The sequence below is a fragment of the Squalius cephalus genome, assembly GCF_949319135.1.
Source record: "Squalius cephalus genome assembly, chromosome: 9".
Lineage (NCBI taxonomy): Eukaryota > Metazoa > Chordata > Actinopteri > Cypriniformes > Leuciscidae > Squalius > Squalius cephalus.
The window spans coordinates 3,656,653-3,679,000 of NC_137130.1; the positions used below are offsets into that span (position 1 = coordinate 3,656,653).

Genomic DNA, 22,348 nt, shown 5'->3' on the forward strand with positions numbered 1-22,348 from the left:
AAAATCATGGCAACGGACGTTGGTAGGTTTATGTACTATATCCTAGCCACTGCACTGGCCATTAATCGAAGGAGACGTATGTGTGTTATCCAATCATTAATGGTAAGGAAAGACCCTTATACAGTGAGCGGCTCATATGAGGTGTTTCTGGGTGTTTCTCCCTCATTTCTGCTTCAAGGTCTTGATTGTGGCATTTCTTTGAGGTTTAGAATCCAGTATTTCTGTAATTCTTTTGTCTTTTATGAATTTAATAAAGAACTCTGTCTCGTATTCTGTCCAAATACACTGCGTCGTCTACGTCAGCTGACCTGTAAATGCGCAAAAACTGTTTCCATTGCAGTTTTGCAAAATATTCCTTTTTCGAATTGCCTGAAAAACCACCTCATGCGAGCGTAAACATTTTTTTGCGATAAATGGGAGTTTTTGCGAAATTTTCCATTGGGCGTATTTTCAGTTTGCAATTTCAATTTGTGCAATTTGAAGGGTAATGGAAACACGGCTACTTTCTTTATTCCACTCTGCTCAAGTTAATATTGAAATATTCACCAAGGAACACTCAGGTAAGATGGCGTAACATTAGAACAGCCTTCTGTCTGTACCGTTTCTACGCCTTTGCTGCTGTTTTGCTATTATTCTCGTGCACAGACTCGTTCACTTAGCTGAACAGCCAGAGTTCCCTCCTTCACCGACGGCCAGACGCCGATTCAACATGTCGAATCGGCCGGGAAAAAATAGCAGACGAGGACCAATTTCTTCTTCAAAAACTTAGTCGGCCGACGCACAAAAACTGCCCGATGGCCGTCCGTCGGCTTGATGTGTCCCGGGCTTAAAGTTACATGAGAGATTTCATTAGTACACAGGAGACTTAGTGCTGAAGCGCAGTGGATTTACAGTTGTTCTTATGCTCTCTCTTTAACTCTTTAAAATGTTCATTTTCATGTTAGTTCACAGCAGGGTTATTATTGTTAAAATAAAATGTTTAAACATTTCTGTTAATTGAAATATAGCTGAAATATAATATAAATATTAGTTGATGAAATTTAAACTTAAAATTAGAAATGTTACCTTGGCAATAAACTGAAATAAGAAATTAGTGAAGCACTAAAATTATTATCTGGAAATAGACAACTAAAAGTAAACTAAAACTGAAATATGAATAAGTTTAGAACCTAAATAGCTAGATTTAAAAAAAAAAAACTAATAACATGACTAAAGCACATAATGCAATTACTAAAAATTAAACTAAAAATGGACATGAAAAGTTAATTCAAAATAATAATAAAACTAAAATAACACTTGTTCACAGTACATTAACTAATGTTAACATTAACAAACAACTCTTGCTAGTTCATGTTAACTAATGTTAACAAATGAAACCTTATTGTAAAGTGTTGCCATTATTATTAATAAATGTAACTATTGAACATTGGTGTATTTTATCATATTGCACTTGCTGCACTTTTATAAAAGCTCTGCTTTGTGTCATGCATAACAAAGAACCATAATAAATCACTGTTTTCTCAACGCCTTGCAGTTTGGCATTGAGCATATAATCCAGATTACTGAAGGCTCCTGCTTCTTCTGTATGTTAATGTTTTTAATTTTGTCTTATCAGAGAGGAAGATTCCAGAGGAAGATTGCATCATCTTGATTGACGGCCTGAATGAGGCAGAGTTTCACAAACCAGACTATGGAGACACTGTCGCCTCCTTTATCACCAAGATCATCTCCAAGTTCCCCAACTGGCTCAAACTGATCGTCACCGTGAGAACAAGCCTTCTGGTGAGACATGAATATGTGCTGTTATCTGGGAGTTTTAAAGCAGCAGGTCACGACCCAGTATTGGGTGGAAGGTCTGTTCTGGTGGGTCAGCAATGCTATGCATAAAATGCATTTTATCCACTTTTAATAGGATATTTTGTTGTTGATGTCAAAGGCTGTCAAAGACGGACAGCTTGTATGATTCCCTAATCTTCAAAAACCATGACCAAAAATACTAAATATATAAGAAAATATGAGTTAGACAATATTAAATTCAGTTTTTCTTGCAGTGAGGATAAAAATGGTTTGTGTGACCATAATGATGTTTGCACAGTGTTGGCTGTTGAGAGCTGTCATATTTCACCCCCAAATCAAAAAGGAAATACACATTATATTTTGCTGAAAGAAAAATAGAGAGCAACAGTCAGGTTCTGGATGTAAAAACTCCATTAATTTTCTCCATAGGGAAATAGATTTTAAACGATAACTTATAAACCTTAAAAGACAGACCTACTGTGAGCTACAAGGTTGTTAATCAATGGTATTCTGCTGAAGCCGTCAGCCCACATTATTTTTTCAGCTTATTTTTTTTAAATAATCGTGTTTAACAGCTGAATTTGTGGTGAAAACGCATGATTACGTTACCCATGATGCTGTACAGAAAATTCCACCAATCAGAGAGTCGAAACAAGCAAAGTACAGCAAAAGAGCTCTTTAGCTCCGCCCCCATAATCGAGCCGATCTCTCTACGCTATCAAAACACTTAAAGTCCCTGTAAAGTCAAAATTAAGTATGTGTTCTGAGTTTGTCACACCACAGAAAAATGTGTTATTAGCCACCCAGCCAAATTTGAATGATAAAAAAAGCCGGCAAGTACATAAAAAAAGCGATCAAAATCTTGAAAAAATGAGCAGTAGTCTCTGCTCTCAAACGCTGGGGGCGTGTCCGCTGGCTGCGCTGAAACCACGCCCACTCGCGGGAAAGCTGCCGTCGCCACACTCAACTGTCACCGCTACAGCCGGAAAGGATGCTCCTAGCAGCTTAATTTGTTTTACAAAGCCATACATGTTCGAGCCTGGACTACCTACTATAATTATAACAGAAGCACACAAGGCAACATACACTCATTGGTGACGCACTGCCGATGATGGCACCAGTTGTCGGCTCTACGGGAGGATGATCGCCGAGGCGGGAGATAGTCGGTTCGGCCACATTCACCAGTAACAGCGGATTATCAGTGAATGAATCCCAGTTGTCTCCGACGAAAGTTTATAAAACTATCCCTTGTAAAATGATCACTACAGAGGCGGGTTTTGGCGGTGATCCTCAGCTCTCCATCAAGGTGGCTCTTCACAAAATTAATCCACCTCTTGTTGATATGATAGTTTTTCGGAAATTTAAATAAGGACACCGATCTGTTTTGTACGTGATCGCATCCAGGTAATACGCATTTCCGTGAAGGCATAGCTAGCTAACAAACTGTAGGATGTAGTAGTAACTAATAGTGATGTGAATGGGCTCCAGTGCGTCCTCAAGTAGGGGCGTGTCCAGGAGCTCAGGGGCTCCAGTGCGTCATCGAGCCCCCGTTTTAGCCCCGCCCAAAAAATCCGGAACACAGCAACGGTGAAAAACTGTTTAACGGTCTAACTCCACAATTCAGTACTTCACAGTGCACAGTCTTTGTAATATGATTTAGCTATACATTTCTAACATTTATAATGTGTTTAGAATTTTTTTTTAGAATTGCCTTTACAGGGACTTTAAATATATGTTTTTTATACATGTAATCAACATTTTTAAATGTGTAGTTTTATATTTCTCCATTATTTTTACCTCGATTAGGCTGTGCACAATGCTTCATAGGATTATAGTTCTTTCCTTCATTAAAGGGTTAGTTCACCCAAAAATTAAAATTATCCCATAATTTACTCACCCTGAAGCCATCCTAGGTCTATATGACTTTCATCTTTCAACCAAACACAATCAGAGTTATATTAAAGGGATACTTCACCGATTAGCATTAAGCTTTGTATCAGTAGAAACCTAGTAGTATTTTCAAATGGCCGTGCTTCCCTCCCTCATGTCCCCCTGAGACGAGAGATTTCTGTATTGTGTGTCTGGAAAAAAAACTCAGATGACGCAAAAATCGTCATTTATCGTCATCAGAGGCTTTTTTGTCCAGAGGCGAGAAACTACAGCCAGTAGGAGGAGCTCGTTCCGCATGTCTTCAACCCGCCCATAGGGGGATCTCACCATAAAACGCCGTCTTTTCAGTTTCGAGTCGACTAGTAGCCTAGCTGTATCATTTCTTCCGACACTGCCCTCTGTAACCGGTAGGCGTGGCTTGGGAGTGTCCTCGTAGGGCAGCGAAGCAAGTGCATTCTGGGAGTTGTTGTCTTTCATCCACATGAGACAAAAATACATTTTCTGGCTTTTCTCAGTCTAGAAGGCACCAACTTCTAAAATAATTTCACATTTCTACTACATAAATGACCCAATTTAAATAAACTTTATAATGGGAGTGAATGGTACCTGAGATTTTGAAGCCCAAAACAGCAAATCCATCCATCATAAAAGTAATCCTACATCATACGTCATGTGTTGGGTCAGAGGTCACTCTTTCGCCTGAAATACACTCGCGTTCGTCCGTTACCGGAAGCCAGTGATTATGGTTTATAAAGTTTTAAATATGGATATTGTGAAACGCTTTAACAGAGACTTATTTTAGAATTTATTATTAGAAGGATTAACCCCTTAAGATGTATCATCTCGTTTTCGAGGGGGTCCTTCCGTACAATGTAACACAATTACAACATAAAAATAAAAACATAACAAAAGTACAATTAACAGTACATCAACAAACAAGCAAACAACAAAACACAAACAATAAAAAATAAAAAAATAAATTACACTACCAAGATACCAGAATAAACAATAATATATACATAAAATAAATACTGATCAGAAAATACAATTTTAAATCAACATCAATCACAAATATAAATAAATATAAACATAAACAATAGTAAACATATCAACAACAACAACAGTGACACTTTCAATGATAATGTGCAGTCCACCTTAAAATAAGATGATAAAGATTGTTTAAACAACCGAAATGGTGTAATGGATCTGATGTCTGCAGGGAAATTATTCCAGTCTATTGGAGCTTTAATCTATTTTTTTTTTTTTTTTTGCACGAGGAACAAGAAAATATGAAAATGTAAAAAAAAAATTTTTAAATTTAAATCCCTATGGGAGAAATGAATGGAAAAATACTTCCGAAACCAGCACCGCTGAAACAGGGGAACAGACTCTGTTGCGCTCTATAGTCTTCTTCTTATTTTGTCCTTTCATTTGGTGGTAAGAAGTGTTTTTGTCAGATTCACCCATATTCTTCTAATGTGCTCAGATCAGGTTTGGCCTTATGTTCACCGTTTCATATTTTCTCCACCTCGTCTTGTCACTTTGGGCTAGCTCTAACGAGGAACATTGACCCTCTAAATGAGACCGTGTGACAGCTAGACAGTAATGCAGACAGTAGGAGGCTGAAAGGAAAGCGAGCGAGAGCGTGTTCGTGCTGGCAGCGTTTTGACAGCTTGAAAAATGTAGTGCTCGACTAGTAGAGCAGAATCATCCACTGTTTGATACGTGTCAGACGGCAGATTGGAGTGTGTGTGAGCGAGAGCACGAGCACAAATGTGTGTTTTTGTACTTATGAAAGCCTCCTAATGCGTTCTCCGTCTAGCTGTCACTATAAGTGAGGAGAGCCAGTCTAGGACTGACCGATATTTTTCAGCCTTTTGACTATTTGTTATGCATCTTGATATTTATGTATTTTCTCTGAAATGGTTTAAAAGGGAGATTTTTTTTATTGACAGTCACTTTAGCCTAGTAGATTTAAAATGTTTAATGTAAGCAGTAAAATACACTAAAAACAGATCAGATAATAAAGGCAAGGTTTTTCACTAAATGAACACAAGGTAGATTCATATGTAATACGTTTTTTATTTATATGCACCAATATCAATACATACTTAAGCAAATATTTACCTACATACAATATCATTCAAAAGTTTGGGATCAGTAATATATATATATATATATATATATATATATATATAAATATAATTTTTTTTTTTTTTTTTTTTTTTTTTTTTTTAAAGAAATTATTTTTTTCAGGAAAGACACAAAACTTTGTAGTAGTAATAGGTTGTAATAGAATCTATCGTTTATACTTAAATAGCAAAAACAGTGTTAGAGTTGCAATGTTTGATTCATTTCAGTGAATCAGTTCAATGATTCATTTGCATCATCACTAAGAAAATGTTCATGAAAGTGTCCACATTTTGATTAATTAACCCTGTAAAGCCTGACATATGCAATAATAGTCTGAAAAATCTAAATGTTGTGCGTTTTGGCGGGGCAAGTATAAATCTGAACCGGTCTGACTGGGCCAGTAGAAAAAAAAAACTAGTGTTGAACCCTGATATAGTAAAAGCACAGCTAAATTTTACATTATTATAAGGGGTTTATGTGAAGATTGCTTAAAGATCACTTAAATTAAAAGTTTTTATATTTTTAAAGTCTAATAAATGTTAAAATTGAAAGCTTTCATTTATACTGTAATGTTAAATGGATATAATTATTGGTTAAAATTGAGCAAAAAATCTATTTCATAGAGACATCAGTAGCAGTTTTGGTATCAGTGATACCAACCTTCATTCATAAAAAGATGCATTTATTTGGAGATTAAATGTGAAATTATTACAATATAAGATATATTATAAAGTTTAATGTTAGGTGCGGTTAATTGCGATTTATTACAGAAAATGTGTGATTAATTAGTTTATTTTTTTATTAGTCGATTGATGGCTGGTTTTTAGTAAAGTTTTGGTCATGTCGATCATTTAGAAGCCTTAGAGATTTGCGTATTAAATAGGATAGGCTTTACAGGGTTAAAATGTATGTGAAAATATATGTAGGTAAACATTGCTTTATTCTAAAGCAACACTAAAGAACTTTTTTTACCTTAAAATAATGTTTCCAAAATGGTTTCAGTGGTTCATCAAGTCGTAACAGGGTGAAAGGCACTTCTGGATTCGCTTTGCAGCCGTATATCTGCTATAACCACACTATGCAAGTTTGCCAAACCGGGTCGCGTTTCTGTAGTTCGAATGAGACATAAGAAAACTACAAATTTGACTTGCTTTACGGCAAGCGTTACAATACAGTCATTATTTAGTTTTTCTTCCGTTTCTGATGTCGCAATACATCATATTTTCATAAAATCATGCAACATACTCTACCTTGTCTGTGGACATCGTTCATTCAAAGCCGGAGCTAGATAAACAGCGAGCGTGCGTGCGACAGTAGACTGCGGGCGGCGAAACTATTTACCACAGCGGTAATGGACAATTCCGCTTACAACCTGTAGGGGGACCGAAGAGGAAAAGTTCCTTAGTGTTGCTTGAAAGATGCATGTAAATTATTAAATATGATTCTTTCTTGAGGAAAGAACAGTGTGAAAAAAACATGCCTTGATCATTTGAACTAATAAGCATGGATTTTGTCAGGTTTTGTAGTGTGATGTCATCTGTTGAGTTGTGTGTGATGATGACAGGTTAATGCATCTCCACAGTCTTTGAAGCCTCTCATCCAGCAGTTTCTCCAGGTAGCAGGACACGTCTCACGGGGAGTGTGTTGTGTGGTGGCTGGATGAGATTTGTGTGTGATGTAAAATTTCTCTCTCCACTGCGGTACTGTTTAATTGCTGCATTATTGGCCCTATTGACTTTATTTGGACCTTTTGATTTTATATGCAAAATCATAAGAATTTTAAGAAAAAGCCTTGTGATGTCTGGAGAAAACCATGTTTCATTGTCTAAGAAGACTGTAGGTTCTGGTGCTTTCTGGTCACATGACTTCCTGTCATTCTATCAAACATATCTATGTGTTATCTGTCAGAGTCATTATCAAAATATGATGGCAAACCTGTCCTTTGACTTTTTAGTCATGAGAAACATCATGAACGTACATGTTTTATTTGATAAAAGTCATTATTTTATAAAATAACAGTTTATTAATTAATGCAACAAACTTAATGAAATATTTTTTTAATTATTTGATATTGTCAAATACCTTCATCTGGTACACCACTTAAGAGATTTGTACAGTTATTTGTTTTATCATTTTGTTTTCCTGACATAAGCGATAGTTCAAGGTCTAAAAACTCTGCAAATGAAAACAAATATTTTACACATATCAAATTTTTTATAAAAGAATGCTTAATATGATTTCCACTGTTGTTGTGTTTTCAGTGTTAAAACTAATATAAATATTATAGGACATTATATAGTAAATTGAAATTACAAAAAGTTTGAAGTTGAGTTGTTCAGAGTCTTTTTTCTCACCATGTAAAAAAAAGTTATTAATTAACATTTGAATAGATTTTTCCTCCGAATGATTCATTGTTTTTAAAAAAAAACTGTTTAATGTTTGTGTGAAGGATTTTCATTGGAAATATATATATTTTTTGATGTTAGAAAAATATATTTTTTAATGAGAATTTGTCTTTTGCAAAATATAAAATAATTTCAAATCAAAGCTATTCTTTATGACCAATTATAATGTTAAGATTTTTTCCATTAGCTTTTATGGAAGAAAAAAAAAAACTAAACTGAATTTATACTGTATACGTCAAAAAATCTGATTGGATTGAGAACAATCCAAAACATAAATTGACCGCCTCTGGGAAAACGAGTCCAGTCTAAATAAGGGTGCATTCACACCAGGAAAGTCCGCTAGTTCACTTGCTTTGGTCCGGACCAAATACAATGTTGATTTTTTTGTTTGGTGTGGTTCGCTTTCACAGTGCCCTTTTTGCAAGTGAACCCAAATTTGTAAACAAAACCACACGTGTGCTAAGATCATCCATTCATCGGACAGAAATGCGAACCGTATTGTTTGGTTGTTTTGGTCCACACCCGAGTGTGATTGCTGTATTCACACCTGCCGAAAAGATCCTTGAGTTCGATTCAATCAAACCAAACAAGACAGGTGTGAATACACCCTAAGGTTTATGGGAAATATTCTGGATGTATTTCTCCACTGTGAGACACGTCATGACATTCCCGACCTGTCTTTACAGGAGATCACCAGTCTTCTTCCCTTCTCCAAGATCAGCCTGGACGAATTCTCGGACAACAAGGAGATCGTGACGGACCTGAACGCCTACATACAGTACCGCATCAACGGCAGCCAGAACATACTCAACAACATCTCCCTCAACGGCAAAGCCGACCCCGTCATCGTCGGCAAAGTCAGCTCCCACCTGACCTCCCGCAGCCAGGGGTCGTACCTGTACCTCAAACTGACCCTTGACCTCTTCGAGAAGGGTCATCTGGTCATCAAGAGCGCGAGTTACAAGGTGGTTCCCGTCTCTCTGTCGGAGCTCTACCTTCTGCAGTGCAACATGAAGTTCATGTCTAACTCTGCGTTCGAGCGGTCTGTGCCGGTCCTCAACGTGGCGCTGGCGTCTCTTCACCCCATGACGGACGATCAGCTGTTTCAGGCCCTGAACGCGGGCAGCGAGCGAGGAGAGCTGCTGTGGGACGACTTCCAGCAGAGGATGGAGACTCTCTCGTGTTTCCTCATCAAACGCAGGGATAAGACTCGGATGTTCTGCCACCCGTCCTTCAGAGAGTGGCTGGTGTGGCGAGCGGACGGAGAGAGTTCGGACTTCATGTGTGACCCCAGGTGAGCTTCAGTGGTGTGCAGTTTAGCGTTTACAAAAAGTCAAGTCATCTTCAATTATTTAGCGCTTTTAGCAATGTAGATTGTTCCAAAGCAGCTTTACAGTGATAATAGGAAATTAAAGTAGCAGAGATTGTTTGGCTTTACAGCAGCTCTAGGATAAAGTTATTGTCCAGCTAAAGTTAGTTTTGATTTTGATTGCGTATTACGAGTTCAGTCTATAGGTATGTGCGTTTGAATATATGTGCGCAGGCTTGTAGTCCTTCCCTTCAAACCAACCCTCAACATACTACTTGTCTGGCCTTAAAATTTATAATACAGAATTTCTATCGCTTACACGTAGACACGCGAACCGGAATCATCCCGACAACGCTTTATCTGTACAGAGGTAAAGAGAAGGGAAAAAATGTCTTGCAGGAACTTGAGAGAGTGGAAGAAAAACTGGACTACGGTTTCCTACATATGGTTAAACAACATAGTTAAGTACAGTAATGTTGACTGTATATATATATTTTTTTTTATATTTATATTTATATATACTGTAGTAGGGATGTGAAGCGATTAATCGCATCCAAAAAAAAGTTTGTTTACATAATATATGTGTGTGTACTGTGTATAATTATTTAATATATATATAAATACACACACATGCATGTATATATTTAAGAAAAAAATATTTATATATAATATAAATATATATACAGTATATACATGCAACTATTTCTTAAATATATACATGCATGTGTGTGTATTTATATATACAAAATAATTATACACGGTACTCACACATATATTATGTAAACACAAACTTTTATTTTGGATGTGATTAATCGCTATTAATCGTTTCACAGCCCTAATAAATATATAGACACGCATACATATATTTAGACAAACCATCAAATTCAACATTTCAAACAGTCATTGTAGCCAAATAGATTTATCTAGTTAAAACATTGATGACTCCTAAATGAAACGACTCTAATGCTCTAATGCAAAATTTAAACGAGAGATGCTATTGAAATATGTCTTTACACTCTCATACTTGTACGTCTAATGACACAGTCATATAACAACTTAATGACCAGAAATAATTATATTTACAAAACGTAATTTTACACAACCTGCAAAATCATTGCAAATGCATTGTTAAAGAGATAGTTCACCCAAAAATGTTAATTCTCTCATCATTTACTCACCTTCAAGTTGTTCCAAACACTGTATGCATTTCTTTGTTCTGCTGAACACAAAAGAAGATATTTTGAAAGATGTTTCTAACCGCACAACAGTTGTGGGTCACACTGACTTCCATAGTATGAAAAAAAAAAAAAATACTATGGAAGTTAATGGAGTTCATCAATTTGGTTACAAACATCCTTCAAAATATCTTATTTTGTGTTTAGCATACAGGTTTGGAACAACTTGAGGGTGAGTAAATGATGACAGAATTTCCATTTTTGGGTGAACCATCCCTTTAATATTCAATCGCTTTAATAAAGAGCCCATAGCTTGACTATACTATTGAATATTCACGTTTGCATTTGTATGCAAATCCAGGAACAAATTCATCCCAAAAAAAGTTGAAAAATCACAAAAGCTGCATATTATCACTATTATCACTACACACTGTGTCTCTGAGCTTGTGCACTTTGAGCTTGTGCACTTTGAGCTTGTGCACTTTGGCTATTAAAGTGTAAATTGCAGGTTAACCACCACAACCAATTAATGTGTAAATTAAAGTGCTCAATATGTATATATTTAAACATTTCTGTCTTAAAATGCGTTAAAATAACATTTATTGGGGTTTCTTCAAAGGTAGCATGTTTTTTACAGTAACTGGGTGATGAGTAGCGACCCATACTCTGCTAGATTCCTACTGTTTGTGGCTTGACTATGGAGAACGACTGGGAGACTGAGGAGGTGGGAAACCATCAAATTCTTGATGGACCACAGCCCTACAATTTTGAACCAGTCAGGCGTGAGAGAGGGGAGGAAATTGGCAGAAATCATGGCCCTCAAAGAGTTATAAATGCTTGGTGTGAGGAAAATGAGTGGAGGGTTGGCCAGGTGTCCTGGTGAGTAGCTAGAGCTAGCCTAGGTTAGCCTGGTGCTAACCCGGATAACATTAGGGAACAAGCCAAAGTCTTTTCAAAATCTTGCCGTCATGTAGAATAGCAAGGAGGGACAACGACTGAAGACATTATTTACTTACATGGTGTCAGTAGTCCTAATCAGAGCCTGTAGAGATGCACACACTGCACAGGCACAATGGCGCTTTGCCGGCATCTGCTGACAGAACGTGATATTGCCTGTGCCAAAACGGACAGGCAGAGGAGCAGGAATGTGAATGACGTGAGGGAATTGCATCGGAAATAAGTCGTACCCGGCGTTTAAAACCCATACTGAACAGACGCATGTCTCCAGGGTCATAGTCTAAAGCAGTGAAGTGTTCGCCGCATATGACGGCTGACTTTGTCACAGAGGCAGCAGTAAAATCTGCCCACTTCGTAGCCACAAACCTCACCCATGCACGAATCAGCCGTTTTTTCTTGGGGAACTTGTGGAGCCTCTGCCCTGTTTTTGATGTATCCTGCACAAACACAATAGTTAACCATTTTTGCTAGCTAGGTCTCCAATATAACTGCTAGCCTACTTACCGTTAGACTAACGGTAACTCTAGGCTTGGAGTCCCTCTTATGACGTCACACCCAGCCTAGTGGAAGGGAGGGGGAGTGCTTAAAACCACTGTAAAAAGTACCAACTTTTCATATTATATTCATCATTTTGGTATAAAAAACATACAAAACAATGGTGGGCGGTTCTTATCTTTATGTTTAATAAGCACATTGCATTATCTTCGTGAAAAATGTAACCTGCAATTTACACTTTAAAGAAGATAAATTACAGCTCTGTTAAAGGTGCAGTACGCGATTTCTGAGAAACGCTGTTGGAAGTGAATCTGATCGAGCACCAAAACACACTTGTAGCCAATCAGCAGTAAGGGGGTGTGTCCACTCATAGGGGGGGGGGAGGTTCCTGTGTTGCATAGTGTGTTCATAAATATGGGGGCGGAGCTATCAAGATAGGGGTGTGATCCTTTTGGGTAGGGGTGTGTTCACTTCACCTTTAACACTCTTAAAGGATTAGTTCACCTCAAAAGGAAAATTTCCTGATAATTTACTCACCCCAGTGCCATCCAAGATGTCCATTTCTTTCTTCAGTGGAAAATAAATTAAGTATTTTGAGGAAAACATTTCAGGATTTTTCTCCACACAATGGACTTCAATGGCAACCAGAATGTTGAATTTTAAATCAATGCTGTTTCAAAGGGCTCTGAAGTGCTTCAAAGGGCTCTGCACGGTCCCAGCTGAGGAATAGGGTCTTATCTAGCGAAACGATCGGTCATTTTCTAAAAAAAAATAAAAATTTATATACTTTTTAATCAGAATTGTTATTAAAATTGGTATGTGACACGCCACGTATTACGTCAACACGTTGGAAAGGTCACGAAAAAAAAGAAGAAAATAATAATAATAAATTAAAACAAAGATTTTGGACGATTTTGAAGTTGGAAGAGAAAATGAGATGGAATTTTTCGCCCTTCCCTACCTTTTTGAACCGGATTACACAGACAAATAACTTGGAAAGATGACGTGACTCGTGACCTTTCCAACATGATGACGAAATGCGTGGCGTGGCGCAGACCAGCACAAGACTAACAATTGTGGTTAAAAAGTATATAAATTTTAATTTATTTTTAGAAAAGGACCAATCGTTTCGCCAGATAAGACCCTATTCCTCAGATGGGATCGTGCAGAGCCCATTGAAGCACTTCAGAGCCCTTTGAGACGGCATGATTTGAACTTCAATATTCTGGTTGCCATTGAAGTCCATTGTGTGGAGAAAAATCCTGAAATTTTCCTCAAAAAACTTAATTTATTTTCCACTGAAGAAAGAAAGACATGAACATCTTGGCTCGATGGTGTTTTATGCCCCCAATGGCTCCTTAGAGGCAGCTAACCCTACCCTCAACCTTAAACCTACCCATCCCCTCGCTGCCTGGAAGGCGACGTTGGGGGCATAAAACACCAAAGACCAACATCTTGGATGGCATTGGGGTGAGTAAATTATCAGGAAATTTTCATTTTGAGGTGAACTAATTCTTTAAGTCCTGCAATAAATTCAGATGAAAGTCTCAAGCTCTATTCATTATGATGTGAACTATATTGTATGTTTGTTTAAATGGATGTTTAGGTGAGGGTGTTGTTCTCTTTCATCTCTTGAGCTCCAGACACCGTTGAATTTACTGACTTCATTAAAATAAGAACAGGAGTTTCTTGATTGGATACAGACGGATTGTGCTTGCGTATGTGTGCGAGATTCCAGATCTGTCTTCACAGTTGGCTAATGCAGTATCGTGATCTGCTTGATGAGATGATGAAAGCCTGTGCTGATTTAAGATGTCTCTGCAACATCCCGTTTCCTCTTATTTAATTACTTTGGAATAAATTACTAGTCCAGCTTTGATAATAGTCAGACGTTACTAAAACCAAAACATATTCATGAATTGAAATAAATCAATAAATGAAAAAATAATAATAATAAAAAAAATCTAAATAAAGACTAAAGCTCAACAAAAAGTATGTAGTCATTTAAAAAAAATATATATATATATATTAAAATGATACTAAAATAATTCTGAATCATGTGTCACCTATATATATATATATATATATATTAGGGGTGGAACGGTACACAGAAGTCACGGTTCGGTTCATACCTCGGTTCAGACATCACGGTTCGGTACGAGTTCGGTACAATGGAGGGAAAAGCAAAACAAAAATACAGAAGGCTTGTGCATGTCTCAGGCTGTACCACCAAAGGAAAATAAATTACTTAAGCCTTGTATTTTTTAAATAAGTTTTATTAATAAAGTAAAGGCATAGAACCAGTTTATTTGTAGTGCACTGACAATAGTTTTATATAATTAGTTTATTAATTCAATTAATAAAAAGACAAAAAGACCTTGAGATATGTTTGGTAATTGCACCTGAATGAATTGAAAATTAATTTGCTACATTTCAGATTAATATATTTGTTTTCCTTAATTTTAATTAACAGTAACTTAAACAATTTGCAGTTTGAAAAATGTCCTGTATAAACAAAATGACGGAGTATGTTTTTATGTTTCCAGTGTTCGATCGCGCCCGCGCCTCACACACACACAAATATAAGTAAACACTTGCGACTTTTCGATCGCGCCCGCCTCTCTCTCTCTCTCTCTCTCTCTCTCTCTCTCTCTCTCTCTCTCTCTCTCTCTCTCTCTCTCTCTCTCTCTCTCTCGTGCGCATGTGCGGAGTGTCTGTGGGGAGCGTGTGAGCGGAGGAGTGTGTGGCGTTGAATGAGTGAGTTTTTTTCTAATTTTCTCTTCTATTACGGCTGTGGTTGTGTAAATCGTTTGTTTGGATAGTACAATATTGAGTAAGTAGAGACGCTGGCCGATATGGCGGCGTCTCACAGTTTAGATAACTTAACGCGGAAGCATGGCATTAAAGTCATCACTGCAGAGCGTTGCTCGGTTGAAGATTGCACAATTGCAGTCGCTGAAGTTGTTGGATACTCTAGTATTTTGTCTGCAGCTAGAATGAATAGTGCTGTAGTGATTTTTTTGAACAGCGTAGAGAAAGTTAATGATGTTGTAGTGAGAGGGATTGTCGTCAACAGTGCGTTTACCCCGGTAATGCCTTTAGTCCAGCCGGCAAAAAGGATTACACTTTCAAATGTACCGCCATTCATCAGAGATGAGATGATTGAAAGAGAATTGATGAGACATGGTAAAGTTGTGTCTAAAATCAGGAAGATTGCTTTAGGGTGTAAGTTACCTGAGCTGAAACATGTGGTTTCATTTAGAAGACAGACATATATGATTCTAAAAAATGAAAATGAGGAGCTAAGCTTAGTCATGAAATTTAAGGTGGACAATTATGATTATTTGATCTATGCAACGTCAGAAAGTATGAAGTGCTTTGGCTGTGGGCAGGAGGGACATATAATTCGTGCTTGTCCTGAGAAGGTTGAATCAGTAGTGCTTCTAAATGAGAATGAGAGTGAGGAGCAGACAGATGTGGGTAGAAATGAAGAACAGGGACAGTCAGCAACTGGTGAAGGATCGAGTGCTGACACAGAAAAGGGAGATAGAAATATTAATGAAGTTGGAAAGGAAAAGGAAAAGGAAAACTTGGAAGAGGTTGTGAATGAGGATGATAAAGCAAACAGGAAAGAGTTTGAGGCAACTGATCCTAAAGTGGTTGTAATAGGAGGTGAGGAAGACATGGAAATGGTAGAAGATGAAAGTGTGTTTAAAACACCTGCAATTAAACGGAAATTGAAGAAAAAAGGATGTGGGAAGAGAGTTAGGAAAGAAACTGGAGATGAAATATCTGGAAAAGATGTTGGAGATTCTGAGATTCAGATGGAATCAGAGATGAGCAATGTTGATGAGTCTCAATCCGCCCCAGAAAGTGGGAGTGATTCTTCAGGATCTGTGAATTCAGCCTCACAAAAAAGATCCGTTAGAAGTGATTATACGATTGAGAAAATAAGAAAATTCTTACAAACAACTAAGGGAATGAAAGGAGTGAGAGTGGAAGAGTATTTCCCGGACCGAGAATTGTTTGTTAATTCAGCTAAAATGTCAATGAAAGAGAAGGGTGCAAAGAGTTTGACTGATCAAGAGATTTACAGATTGAAAAAATTTGTGCAAAAGACTAAAATGAATATACTTAACGATGAATTTGAAACAGAATGAGTTCTTTATTTTTCTTGTGTTGTTTTTTTGGTTGCTTTGCCCAGTTTTGGTCTCTATTCATACATATATGAGCACGCTAAGATTGGGCACACTCAATGTAAATGGAGTACGAGAAAGTGGGAAGAGAACAAAGCTTTTTGAATTAATAAAGCAAAAGAAATATGATGTGATGTTGGTTCAAGAAACCCATAGTGATGCAAAAAATGAGACTGATTGGAAAATGGGATGGGATGGAGAAGTTATTTTAAGTCATAAAAGTTCAACTAGTGGTGGTGTAGCTGTTCTTTTTCAAAAACACATGAAACCTTTATCATATGAGGTTGAACACATTGTTGAAGGGCAACTATTGAAAGTTAGAGCAAAATTTGAAAAATTTGTTTTAGTTTTTGTAAATGTTTATGCTCCTGTTTGTGGTCCTGAGAGGGTTTACTTTTTGAAAAAATTGAATGATGCTCTTTCTAGTTTGGAACAAGAAGAGTATATGTTTATGGGAGGAGACTTTAACTGCACAGAAGATGCTAAAGTAGATAGGAACCATAAAGAGCCCCATATTGCATCCCAGCATGAAATGTTGAAACTCATTTCCGAACACGATCTCTATGATATCTGGAGAATATTGCATAAGAATGAAAGACAATATACATGGGCACAGGCAAGAGAGAATTTAATTACCTTGGCTAGACTTGACAGATTTTATTGTTGTAAGCAGCATTTTAATGTTATAAAGAAATGTGTGATTTTACCTGTAAGTTTTTCTGATCACTGTTTAGTTGAATGTAATATTTACATAGCAAATATAAAACCCAAAAGTGCTTATTGGCACTTTAATGTTTTATTGTTGCAAGATAAGTCTTTTATTGAGACATTTACATATTTTTGGAAACAGTTTGGGTTGAAAAAGAATGAATATAGATCTTTACGACAGTGGTGGGATTGTGGTAAAGTGGAAATACAGCAACTGTGCCGGCAGTACACACTCAATGTTTCCAGGGACATTTCCCGGTCAATGAAAAACCTGGAGAGCGAAATTGTGGAACTGCAGAATTCAACAGCATCCACAGGAAACCAAGGGCAGAGTGAACTCCTCAAATTCAAAAAGAGCAAGTTAGATGAACTGTTAGGTGTTAAAACACAGGGCGCACTGGTCCGTTCTCGATTTCAGAGCATTGAACAGATGGATGGCCCGACTAAGTTCTTCTTTGGTCTAGAAAAAAAGAATGGTCAAAGTCGTTTCATTCACTCGCTATACTCAACAACTGGAACAGACATAACAGAGCCCAATGAGATTAGAAAAAGGGCGGTGTCTTTTTATTCAGAATTGTATAGGAGTGAGAGTACAGAAGTGGATGAGTCAGTCAATGGGTTTCATACAGGGTTGCCAAAAGTGCCGAATGAAGTGAATGTTGAACTTCATAAGCCCATTTCCATAGGAGAATTGCAGATTGCACTGCGGAGCATGGAATGTGGCAGGGCACCTGGAATGGATGGCCTCCCTATCGACTTTTATAAGGCTTTTTGGGCAGTTATAGGGGATGATTTGCTTGCAGTACTGAGTGAGAGTCTGGCTGATGGCTTGCTACCACTGAGCTGCAGAAGGGCAGTCATAACCCTGCTGCCAAAGAAGGGAGATCTGAAACATATGAAGAATTGGCGACCCGTTTCACTTCTGTGCACTGATTTGAAAATTTTATCTAAGGTTTTGGCAATAAGACTGAGGGAGGTGGTTGGTCGGGTCATTCATCACGATCAGACGTACTGTGTGCCTAAGAGGTCTATCTTTGATAATATATTTTTGATTCGAGATAGTTTGGAAGTCTCCAGGTTATTGGGTTTAAATACTGGTCTTATTTCCATAGATCAGGAAAAGGCGTTTGATCGGGTTGAGCACGGCTATCTCTGGCGTACACTGGAGGAGTTTGGGTTCAGCTCAGGTTTTATTGCTATGATTAGGGTCTTGTATCAGGACATTGAGAGTGTGCTGAAGATAAATGGAGGTTTGTGTGCACCTTTTAAAGTCAAAAGAGGGATTAGACAGGGATGTGCATTGTCAGGAATGCTGTATGCATTGGCGATTGAACCTTTGTTGGTAAAAATTAGAAATAATATTGAAGGCTGGTCGATACCACAATCAGGTGAAAAAGTTAAATTATCAGCTTATGCTGATGATGTTATTGTTATGGTTAAAGATCAAAAGGATATACTGATGTTAAAGAAAATTATTGATGATTTTGGCATTATTTCTTCAGCCAAAGTAAACTGGTCTAAAAGTGAGGCATTGGTGTGTGGTGAATGGGATGGTGATCCTCCTAGTTTACCAGGAGGCCTGTCCTGGAGAAAGGATGGAATTAAGTATCTGGGAGTTTATCTTGGGAATGATGCTATGTTACAGAAAAATTGGGAAGGTATTTTAGAAAAAGTAAAAGGGAAGTTAGATAAATGGAAGTGGCTTTTGCCGAAGATGTCATTTAGAGGGAGAGTTATAGTCATTAACAATTTGGTTGCATCAATGTTATGGCATCGATTGACTTGTATTGATCCTCCTATTGGGCTTTTGGCAAAACTACAAGCCATCATAGTAGACTTTTTTTGGAGTGGATTCCACTGGATTGCCCAGAGCGTACTGTTTCTCCCCACGGAGAAGGGCGGACAAGGACTCATACATCTGGCCAGCAGAAGAGCGACGTTTCGATTGTTGTTTCTACAGAGATATTTGACGGGACCAGAGAATGTGGTCTGGAGGAAAGTAGCTGATATAATCTTTAATCAAGTGAGTGGATTGAATTTGAACTCAGGACTCTTTTTAACAGACTTTGGCAAACTACAGTTTAGTACGTCGATTCAATTCTACAAAGGACTTTTTAATGTCTGGCAACTTTTTAAAAAACAGAGGCAAAACACAACATCTCTGTACTGGCTGCTTGAGGAACCTCTTGTTCATGGAGCGAGGTTGGATGTGGCTTGTGAAGCCACACCAGGACTATCTCAAATACTGTGTTCATCCAAAACATTAAAGTTACATCATTTAATGGACATTGTTGGTCCTGAGCTATGTAATTCTCAAGCTGTGGTTTCTCATTTGGGAATTCATTCTGTACGACAAGTTGGTAAAGTGTTAGAGTTATTATTGCAAAGGTTGACAGTAGAAGAAAAAATGGTGTTGAAAGAATATTATGATGGCAAAGTGGTTTATACTACTTCAGATCCTTTTCCAACAATTTTAATTACTCCTGATTTAAAGGGTTTAAGCGGGGTTTTTTTGGATTTGGAGGGTCTGGAGAATTTGAATTTTCAAGATGTTCAAAGTAAAGTGTTATATAAATGCTGTGTAAAGATCTTAAACAAAACAATTCTTAAAGAACGAAAAGATACAGTGTGGAGAGAAAAACTGGGGTTGGAAGATGATGTTAAACCTGTATGGAGAATTCTTTATAAACCACCATTAGAAAAGCACACTGGTGATCTTCAATGGAAAATATTGCACGGCACAGTTGCTGTTAATGCATTTGTGAGTGTTATCAATTCTAATGTGTCTGATGAATGTCCTTTCTGTAAAATAAGGGAAACGATTTTTCACTGCTTTTTAGAATGTTTAAGATTAACGAGTTTGTTTAGTATACTGAAGTTAATGTTTTTTAATTTTGGTGACAATTTCTCCATTCAGAATTTCATTCTTGGTCCATGTTATAGAGCGTCACAAAAAAGTAAATGTCAATTGCTAAATTTCTTGATTGGACAAGCTAAAAGAGCTATATATATTTCAAGGAAGAAAAAACTAGAAGGTTTAGTGGGACAGAAAGTTGAGACTGTTTTTAAAAATTTGGTGAAAAGTCGGGTTCTGATTGATTTTAAGTTTTATAAGCTGGTTAATGATTATGAAGGGTTTTTGCAAAGGTGGGGATATAATGAAGCTATTTGCACAGTTCTGGATGGAATGTTGTTTTTTGATTTGGTGTTGCAATAAGTATTAGAATACGGAAGAAAGAATAATATGTGACAAGAATGTGATTAGAATGTAACAATTGCAGTGTGAAGTTCTGAGAAATAAAAGTTGTTGTTAAAAACTCAAAACTCTCTCTCTCTCTCTCTCTCTCTCTCTCTCTCTCTCTCTCTCTCTCTCTCTCTCACACACACAGAACATATTCCAGCATTGGAATCTTTACTTTATAGTAATCTTTACATCGCAGCCTGCTTCAGAGCTAAAGCGGGGCTACAGATTAGGTGTCCCTAAAGAACCCGCGTATCTAACAGTAGTTCCGGATTACATTAATTAATTTTTATACCGTGTATTCTTTGTGTAAATTTATGCACCGAACCGTGAAGCCCATACCGTTTCGGTTATATATATATATAGTCACTTGTTTGGTACAGATGCAGATGAGCTGTGGTGATCTTAGACTAATTGGGATTCTGTGCCTCTCCTATTCTCATTGCAGTTTGTGTCCGAGCGCTCTGATTGGCTCGTCTGTGTCCTATTCATAACTCGCCTTCCTGAACCCTCTCCGGGTCCGGGCTAGAAAAATTGGCTCTGAAAAAGAGGGACTTCTAAAAAAGTTCCCTGCGACTCTGCCTTGTTATTCCACCGCTTAAAGAGGGAGAAAAGAAAGGAGACGGAATGAGTTTAATGTAGAGGAGATATAGTGCTGATCAAAGCCAGCTGCATTCATGCGTGGCCTTTTAATGAAGCTGGGTTAATTAACACCAGTGAGAGCTGGGGAACACTATCCCACTCTTCTCCTGCCTTCCAGACCGACCCAACGCATGCCAACACAGAGCCTTGCATCAAATACAGAGCTTTTAACCAAAGATTTATCTCACAAGAACCTTGTTTGATCTCAGAGATTAAAAGTTTTGACCCGAAATTACATGGAATTGATCTTTCATTAAAACGTGGGGGGAAAAAATCTGATTTTAGAAAGGCTGACGTGAAAATGTTCTTGTATGCACACAGTTAGTGAACTAAACAACGTTATTGGCACATGACCTCAAAGCACTGCGTATTTAATCGGCCAGTGGCGTCCACTTAACATCTTAATATTAAATGGATATTTTTCTTTTTTTTAATTAAATTGTAATCTAAATGGTCTTAATATTTGGCACTAAAAACCACATCTCTACAAAATTATGTTAAGAGTCTCATGTTTAAAAAGCTTACAGGCATTTGCAAATTCATCCTTCACCCTTTTGCTCTCATCAAGGACATCAATGAGGATAAATGTTTTGATTAAACTTGCTAAAAATACTGTGTAATAAATAGCAAGAGTGAGCGAAAAATAAAAGCAGGATTATATTGTTTGAGATTGGCTGTTTTTGGGCAGACGAGTGTTGTTTGCCAGCTGGTTCTGTCTCTCAGTGCTGCTCCTCATCTTATTCCGTCATGAGTGTGTGTGTGTTGTGGGACAGGCGTTCACACAGCGTGTGTTTCTCTGCAGGAGTGGACATGCACTGATGGCCTTCATGTTGTCGAGGCAGGAGGGGAAGTTAAACAGACAGCAGACTATGGAGCTGGGCCACCACATCCTGAAAGCACACATCTTCAAGGTATCTATCTATCTATCTATCTATCTATCTATCCATCTATCCATCTATCCATCTATCCATCTATCCATCTATCTATCTGTCTGTCTGTCTGTCTGTCTGTCTGTCTGTCCGTTTGTCCGTCCGTCCATGTATCTATCTATCTATCTATCTATCTATCTATCTATCTATCTATCTATCTATCTATCTATCTATATATCTATCTATCTATCTATCTATCTACTGTATCTATCTATCTATCTATCTATCTATGTATCTGTCTGTCTGTCTGTCTGTCTATCTATCTATCTATCTACGTATCTAACCTCTGTCTATCTATCTATCTATCTATCTATAGTATCTATATCTATCGTCTATCTATCTATCTATCTATCTATCTATCTATCTATCGTCTATCTATCTATCTATCATCTATCTATCTACAGTATCTATCTATCTATCTATCTATCTATCTATCTATCTATCTCTATCTGTCTATCTATCTATCTATCT

The 22,348-nt window shown here is 37.4% G+C and overlaps 1 protein-coding gene across 3 annotated transcripts in view; it reads left to right on the top strand.

Annotated features, from left to right (window-relative positions):
* tanc1b (tetratricopeptide repeat, ankyrin repeat and coiled-coil containing 1b) overlaps positions 1 to 22,348 on the top strand; it is a 184,378-nt gene that overhangs the window by 131,065 nt on the left and 30,965 nt on the right. For all 3 annotated transcript variants that reach the window (XM_079881933.1, XM_079881934.1, XM_079881935.1), the window contains 3 exons: positions 1,616 to 1,782; positions 8,912 to 9,519; positions 21,751 to 21,859. In XM_079881933.1, the coding sequence (XP_079738059.1) occupies positions 1,616 to 1,782; positions 8,912 to 9,519; positions 21,751 to 21,859 (884 nt within the window). The remainder of the gene's footprint in view (positions 1 to 1,615; positions 1,783 to 8,911; positions 9,520 to 21,750; positions 21,860 to 22,348) is intronic.